General features: G+C 46.2%; 1 protein-coding gene across 2 annotated transcripts in view; it reads left to right on the top strand.

The window, feature by feature from the left end:
• IGDCC4 (immunoglobulin superfamily DCC subclass member 4) overlaps positions 1-7694 on the top strand; it is a 185509-nt gene extending 177815 nt beyond the window's left edge. For both annotated transcript variants that reach the window (XM_030578836.1, XM_030578837.1), the window contains exon 20: positions 1386-7694. In XM_030578836.1, coding sequence (XP_030434696.1) covers positions 1386-1916 — 531 coding nt within the window. In that variant the 3' untranslated portion in view covers positions 1917-7694. The remainder of the gene's footprint in view (positions 1-1385) is intronic.
• The last annotated feature ends 559 nt before the right edge of the window (positions 7695-8253 follow it).

The raw sequence follows: 8253 nt of genomic DNA on the forward strand, positions 1-8253 counted from the left end.
CACAATTTCATGGTTGCTATATTTGCTGGGGGTTTTTTTCTTAGTGTCCCAGTTCCTGGAGTCATGTGATTATATGAGAATCTCAGCTTACATTTAAAAAATAAAAGGTACATTTCGAGCCCCTCATGCTTGAAAAAATGAACTCTCAAGGCTCAAAACCCAAAGGCAAATAAAAAGAAACCCCACGCTTTTAATTTTTTAAACACATTAGTTTTTGGAACCTGATTCATTATTTTTGAATGCTTGGGGTTGGCCATACTGCTATCCAGCCACTTAATGTCACTGTACACTATTAGCCATACTTCTAACCACCTCCTGGTGTAGTTTGCTAGTCCCCTTTCTGCTGCTGACTCACTGGGTAACCTGTGGAAGTCTTTGCACCATTCTGTGCCTCAATTTCCCCACCTGTAGCTATGTGTGTTGTGAGACTTCCAGAGCATCCTGAGGGCCTGTTATGGACAGCAATGTATAAGTGCAGAGTACACATATCTGGACGTAGTCCTCCTGCCCAGTTTACAGTGTGAATTCTGTTATGCCCACTGTGCTCATTCCCGAGAGAATGCTTTCGCTGTTGTAAATGAGCGCTCTGCACCGAGCATCTGGACTGGGGATCGGCAGTCCACACTGGGGAGGTGAATGTCATGCCCTGCGGGTGTTGACTTCAGATTTGCAAATACGTTTTATAACACCGTCTTGGGAAAGCCGTTCCAACCTTGCTCACTTGCCAAGCTCAAAACCCAGAATTCTTCTCCCCCCCACCCCCACCCCCGAAATCATTGATGGAATCACAACCGTCTAAAACCATGTGGACAAATGCCTGGAAATGCTTTGGGCTATTGATCTGAGTAAGCTTTTGTTAGACTGTTTATCTTTTAAAATGACACAGCCTGATGTTTATTTTTTTAAATGACGTATTTGGTTTTGGATATACAGTGAGCTCTATCTCTGAGCTGCATGCTTTATTTCCAACATTAATTACCAAAAACTGGTGGAAAATGCAATTCAACTCAGCTGGCATTTTGGAAAATCTGGTTGGGTTAAAATAGCATCTCTTGACTTTAGACCTGAAAAGAGAAGCTTGGAAAAGTTGTCTGCATTGAAAAAGAGCATATGCTCTTGTTTCTGAGAGGAACAAAGCTGTTATGCCATAAAGCCATTCTGTCTTTGGCTATTGCTCATGTTACAGCGTGAGCAGTGCTTAAGACTCCAATCCAGTGCGGCATATAAAGACACGCTTACTTTTAAGCATGTGCGTAGGCCCAGTGAAATCAATGGGATTACTCACATGCTCCTGGTTAAACACGGGCTTCTCCATTTGTCAGGATCCAGGGACTGAATGATCTGAATTTAGTCACTTTCTCCCTTTGCTTTCTGCTTACTAACAGAATGAAGTAATGAAAAATCAACCACCCATCAGCCTCCATCAAGTGGAAGCCGAGGTCATTGTCCATTCCGATTTCTCAGCCTCTGACAGAGACTGCGACTCTCAGCTTCACACGCTGGACACTGAAGAAATGGATCCTGAGGATCACAACCCAGAAAACGTCCCCTCTGATGAGCACCCCCTTCACACCTTGGCAAACGCGAAGCAGAATGTCAGCAAAGCATTAGTGGACTGCCAAGGCAAACCTGAGCTTCGGACCCAGGATGCCCTGTTAAGTACTGACAGAAAGATGAACAAAATGGAAGCCGTTGGCCCTCGTGGGCTCACCAATGGCTTCCACAGGCACGGAGAAAGTATGGACTCTATGGAAAGTGGGGATTCGGACTGTCTTCAAGAAGTCAGAGGGAACGTACAGCCAGTCAAGTGCCAAGCTTTTCCCACAGGCCAGCAGGACACCCCTCTGTGTAGTATCTCTGCGCTAATCAATTCATCCTCAGCATCTGAGAACATGACGCATGTCCATAACCATTAAAGAGGAAATTAATCTGATTTTGACCAAGGGAGAGCTAGAAGAAATAGGTGTGAGTTACTGGGGGCCAGATCCGGAGAGATACTGTGTGCCCTCATCTCGCAGTGAATTCGATGGGGGAAAGAGGGTGCTCAGTACCTCAGTGGTTCAGGTTCCTAGACAGGTGAACAGCCCTAAATACACACGAAATAAATCAATGTGTAGATTGCTGTGGGCGCAATCCAACTCCCATTGAAGCCACTAAAACAGAACCACTTGCCCTCAGCCTGTGCCATTTTTTCCTTTTATTCCATGATGGGGAGTGCCGGGATTTTTGTCACGGTGGAAAGAGGGAGAATACATTAAGCGTATCTTCTCCAATGTTGCTATTCGCCAGGGAGGGCCCTCTTCAGCTTTGCCATGCATTTTGCAAAGCAGGCACCCAAAGGGGTTGAGACAAATGCCAGCCGAAAGACAATTAGCTGTAACCAGCCGCCTTCTCCGCTCGCCCATGGTTAAAATGATTTTAATGATCCTTTGTACACTACCACAGTAAATATTACTAGCAGGCTGATGTAGTGGCCTTTTATTACACACTCTGCGAGTGCCTCTAACAACTTGTACTATATAGAACCTTCTCCTGCACCTCGGTCACTTCACCAAGCTGGACTTTGTGTTATGTAGGTTCTTGTACCTATGGTTTTAGGTACGTCTCTCTCCTTCTAATGTACGACAATGTATTTTTATTTCCTCGGAGCATCTTTATATTATTTAATTTTATAAAGTGGAGTAGAGTGTGGTCTAGAGTAGCATTTTTACTACTTCTCTCTTTATTTTTTCCTCCTTAACAACACAACTACCTCATGTCTGTTGAAGAAAAAAAAAAAGCAGTAGATTGACTCTTTTGTTATAGTCCATTTTAGTTTTTAACTTATTCTTATACTGCCTTTTTCTAAAGAATATGTTTGCACTGGTTGTTGACTATTTTTTAATGAATAGTGCTGCAGGTCTGAAGTCTTGCTGTTTCGTTTCTTTGGAATCTGTTACGGCAGGACCACCTGTCCGAGGACGGACGCGTCGGGCGTGTTTGGCCGTATGACCATGTGCTGCACAAAAAGGCCATCTCCGATGAGGCGATGGTCAGCAGCGTTTTGTTTTTAGGGCGCTCACGCTGGTAAAGAAAATGAAGAGCTACTGTTTTCAAACAGGATTTGGGGAGCGTCAGTTTGTTAGGGCCCAGCTTGAGACTTAGAATCATAGAAGAGTAAGGTTGGAAGAGACCTCAGGAGGTCATCTAGTCCAACACCCTGCTCAAAGCAGGACCAACACCACTTTAAAGAGACCAGATTGCCTGAGGGTGGGTACTCAACAGTGTCTGAAAATCAGGTCCCTTTAAACTGGCTCAAATTCAGCAGCCAAAATCATAAGTCGCTTCTGACAATCTTGGCCAAAATGGATTTTTAGGCTGGGTCTAGCCTTCGAGTGGGGGCGTCCGCTTCCCTGCTCGAGGAGACTGACTTACTCTGAGACAACCTGTGCCGGCCGATATGGGGGCAGAGTGAGGGCAGCCGGCTTCAACAATGTTACTGAGCATACTCCATTCATGCGAGCATGCTCAATACAAGCCAAGCTGCAAGGGGAAAGGGCAGGGGAAAGGGGGCATATGACCCCACATGCTTTCCACCACGCATCAGCTCTGCTTACACTAGCTGCCATAAAGCTAGCACCCTAAAAATGGAGTGTAGCCACGGGCAGGTGAGCTGTGGGAGGAACTAGCCTTTCTGACTACAGACCAATGGTGCGAACTCACGTAGCTAGCCTGTTGCACCGCACTCTGCTCAATTTTTAGCATACTAGGTTGATGGGCCGTCTCGTCACGCTGGGATTCGCACTCGCTGCTCAGAGCATGGACATCCCCTTTAAAGGACAGGGCCACTAAAAAAAATTGTTCTTTCTTGTTCAAATAGCACCTTGAATGATCCCAGACAGACTTTAAATAATCTCATTTATTCTTCTGACTGAGGGCATTTCCCTCCGCTTGACCCATTGAAAAGAAAGGAGTCAGTTTCCTTTAATTCCTACCCTGTCTTGGGTCGCTTTCAGATTCCCAAAATGCAACTCTGAATAGCGAACACTGCAGACTGGGCCAAATCCTGAGAGGTGCTGAGAATCTGCACTTCCCATTGAATTCATTGGAGATTGCGGGTGCTGAGCAGATGCTCAGCATTTCTTAGGATTTAGCCATTTGTTGGTTAAACAGCGAAGCAAAACAAAAACAACAACAAAAAAACCCCAAACCCTGCTTCCATTGGAATTAGCCAGAAAAATATCATGGAGACCTTTGTGTTGAGCTGAGGCTTTGTAAAAAGTTTTTACATCTCGGTCCAGATTGTGATACAGGATCACCCTTGCAAGCAAAGGGTGACCCTGTACTCCACAGTCTGCCCTGTTAGCTACTCAAGATGCCACTTCATGCAAGAGTGTTGCAGTTTGGCCCTATAACTGGAGCTGAATTGACCTGTCTGGGTCCCTTTAATTCATCATTATTTACTTGCGAAAGGTCCCGTTGGCAGTGACTGTTGTGGACAAAAGTCTGCAAAGGCCCCTGTTTCCTCTGTTTTGTTAACGTGGATGAATGTGAAGGATGCCTTCCTCTCCCATCAACTCTGACGGTGTACAGGGAGGGGACTCTGCTATCCTGCAGTGTTTTCTCTTTCCTGGTGTGGGCCTGTAACTCCCATTCATGTTCATGGCATTTACTGGTGCCTGTCAAGGAAAAAATCAGATCCCTCTTGAGCAGCCCGATCCTGCCCTGCCTACTCACTTTGCCTCCAAGCGGAACCCCGTGTGTGTGTACAGTGATAGGATTGTACTACAAGGGCCCTGTCCAACACCCATTCAAGCCAGTGGACCAGGCCCTGGTAGGCTATAACCTGAGTCTGAGGACCTTGCTTTCTCCTGCCTTTGGGCCACCCTTCTCTAGCATATAACTTCTGTCCCCAGTACCGCCAGTGGCCTCTGTCACAGCTTTGTCTTTCCATGCCCTGCCAAGCCCCAAAGATGGTTTGGAGCCTTGAGTAGCCTCTTGAATGCCAGTCCATGAGCAGCCACAAAGTGGTATGAAAGGCAACCTACATTTGCATCCCACCTACCTTGCTCCCAGCACCATCCACACCGAAGGAGCAACAGGGCGAGGACATGTCTGTACAGAAAGTTACTGTGCGGCAAGCCGGGGTGTCCATCTACAGCGCCCCAGCCTGGCCATGTGGACCCTGCTACCCTGTGACCCTGCTTTGCAGTAGCTACGTGCACGGCAGCCTAGAATGCTACACCCCAGCTTGCTGATCGCTGCCTCTCCATACAGACAAACCCTGAGATCCCTGTTGAACAGGCCCGTCATTCATCACCATCATTTGTTAGACCCTCAGGAATGCTCACCCCCAGACCATGGGATGGCAGGGTCAATGAAGGGGGCTGTCATGCTCAAGGACTAAATTTAAAAAAAAGAGTAGCTCTGCTATTCCAAAAGAGCCTTTTTCGAGACATGTGGTCTATGCCTGGTTCCAAATGAGGCCTCCACCTGGCTTCCTGTTTTGTGGGTGGAAATTTCACACCCAATTTTGTGAGGCAAATATTTGCAGGTGCAACTGTCTACAGTGCCATGTGGGACAGCAGCTGCCAATCACGTCTCATTGACCTCAGCCATGCCTACATTTCTTTCCATACATGTCGATAGGTTTTAAATTAACTGGAACGACTCAGGAAATAGCCCTAGCTGTCAATACAGCCATTGCAATGGAAATGTGTGCTCGGTGAGCAGCAGCAGTCAAAGGAGAGGAGGTAGGGTGGGGGGGAGCAGGGAAGCAAAACCAGATGTTAGGCTAAATTAAGATAGGGATAGGGAATAATGCTGGAAATACTGAGTGCCATTGTCAAATCAATGATACTCACTCTGCTTGGAGACAGTGTTCAGCTCTGGATCTCCCTGCTCAGAAAGCACAGGAGAAATGGAAGGAGTGCAGAGAGGGGCACAGAACAGGATAAAAGGCTTCGAGAGCCTAGAATAAGATGGAGCAATATACAGTTGTGGTGAAAAGCGCACTATTTCCCATAAATAACGAAGATTTGGTGCGACCTAACCTCTGTATTTGTAGTACTCCTTCTACTAAGGCTAAGAAAGTAGAGCAGATGCTGCTTAATAGCAACCCCGATATTAATGATGTCCGGTTAATAGCAACATTTTGCTGGGAACCAGTCCTGTCCCATTGAGTTTCATGTTAATGAGATGCAGATACTGGCAGCAGCACATCGCTTACTGAGAACTGCTTTTGGAGGAAAGGCCCCAGCCACAAAGGGGTTTGTGAGGCTGCAGACAATGAAGGAAACTCTGGGACCTGCCTTCCCTGGCTGCAGCCCCGCAAACCTGCCTTATTGGCAACAGCCAGAGAATGGCCACTTGTGGCTAGCCACGGAGGGGTTGCTAGTGAACAGAATCTAGCGTAGAGGAGTCGTGCTCATACTGCACTATTTACTTAGCTTAGTTAAAGTTGGCACCTAGTTTAGCGAGGGGCAGATCTGAGGGGATGTGGTACAGGTATTTAAATAAAGAGTAGCCTAGAGAAGGTTAGTTGGGAGCTCCTCTTCATTTATTCATATAATACCAGAGCAGGGTGACAAACACAGCACCCAGTTTGAAGTGGATGAAAGGAAATGCATTCTAAACAATGCATGATTACTCTGTGGAACTCACTGCTACAGGATATTTTGCTAAGAGCTTAGCAGGCTTGAAAATCAAAAGATTAAACATTTCCATGGACAATAAGAGCAACCCACAGTTACATTAGATAAGATAAAAATACATAAGGGATATAACCCTTTTTGCTTTGGAGCATAGACCAACCAGTAGCTGCCTATGGGCCTTTACGGGGCTTCCTGGGCCTTCCTCCAAAGCATCTGGTACTGGCCACTGTCAGAGATGGGATTACAGACTAGATGAATCTTTCACTGGCATGAGCCATTTCTGATGTTCCTACTTGTTCCTCCTAAATTGTGGATGCAAAATGGGAGGAGGCCAAGTCTCGAAATCAGGCTCTTTACTAGAATGGACCACGGCTATTACCTTGTAGTTAAGGTTAAGACCAGCTTTCTGTTTAAATCTTGACTCGTCTAAGTGCTAGATTGTGCTGATTTCCTCAGGCCTCTGAAATTGAGACCTGATTCGCTGTTAGTCTCTTCCCGATCCCAAACAGGAGAAGTCTGAGAAAGGATCTTTCCCTTTCCTATGTTCTGTAAAGGCCCAGTCACGCTGCCTGATATAGGCAAAGCTCCCAGGAACAAACGCTGGGGTGATTCTTACACAATTGGAAATATCAAAGGGAAAAACTATTGGCCTATTGTAAATTGATGTATAATTTTGGGGGCATCTTACCTGACAGGAATGCTTGATGCTGTTTGCTGAACCACCCTCTCAACTGACCCTTTCAGTGACTGCACATCTCAACTCTTTAGTTTAATTCACATTCGGGGAGGGAGTGGAGTTTCATGACTAGGGTATAAAGCTAGCTTGAGGGAGTTCTGGATTCTGCTTGCCACCTCTACCACACTGACTTGCTATGTAACCTGGGTTAAGCCACGTAACTGTCCCATGCCTCAGTTTCCCTATCTGGACAAACCTACCTCACAGGGGTTTTGTGCGGCTTAGTTAAACGCTTTGAGATCCTCAGAGGAAAGATGCTATGAAAAGTGTGAATGATTCTCTTTGTGCTACTTAGAATCATAGAATATTAGGGTTGGAAGAGATCTCAGGAGGTCATCTACTCCAATCCCCTGCTCAAAGCAGGACCAACACCAACTAAATCATCCCAGCCAAGGCGTTGTCAAGCCGGATTTTAAAACCTCTAAGGATGGAGATTCCACCACCTCCCTAGATAACCCATTCCAGTGCGTTACTTACCATTATTGTGTAGGCAGAAAGCTTGCATCACATGGATACTTTGTTTCCTTGCATCCAACCTTCCTCTCTACTCTCATTCCACCAATCCGAATTGTTCCAGAGCATGAAACGTACAGCACTGGAACATCAGCTTACTGCAGTGCCCCTGGATTGTTAAAACAAAAGAATGTCTGTTGGTGTCAACCAGTGTCGTTCCCTTGAAGTCAAGGGGTTTACACCAGCTGAGGACCTGTCCCCAAAATTGTACTGAAGTCACTTTTTAACACGATCTTCCACAGTAGCGCACACTGTGGATTATGTTCAGTGTTCGGTTAGGGAGGTATCCAAATTTACGTGGCTGTTTCCCTGGCCCCTGCACTTATTATACATGTGTCAGGCGTTTATATTCGCATCGTTGACTAAAAGCTG

The sequence above is a fragment of the Gopherus evgoodei genome, chromosome 10 (assembly GCF_007399415.2).
Source record: "Gopherus evgoodei ecotype Sinaloan lineage chromosome 10, rGopEvg1_v1.p, whole genome shotgun sequence".
Lineage (NCBI taxonomy): Eukaryota > Metazoa > Chordata > Testudines > Testudinidae > Gopherus > Gopherus evgoodei.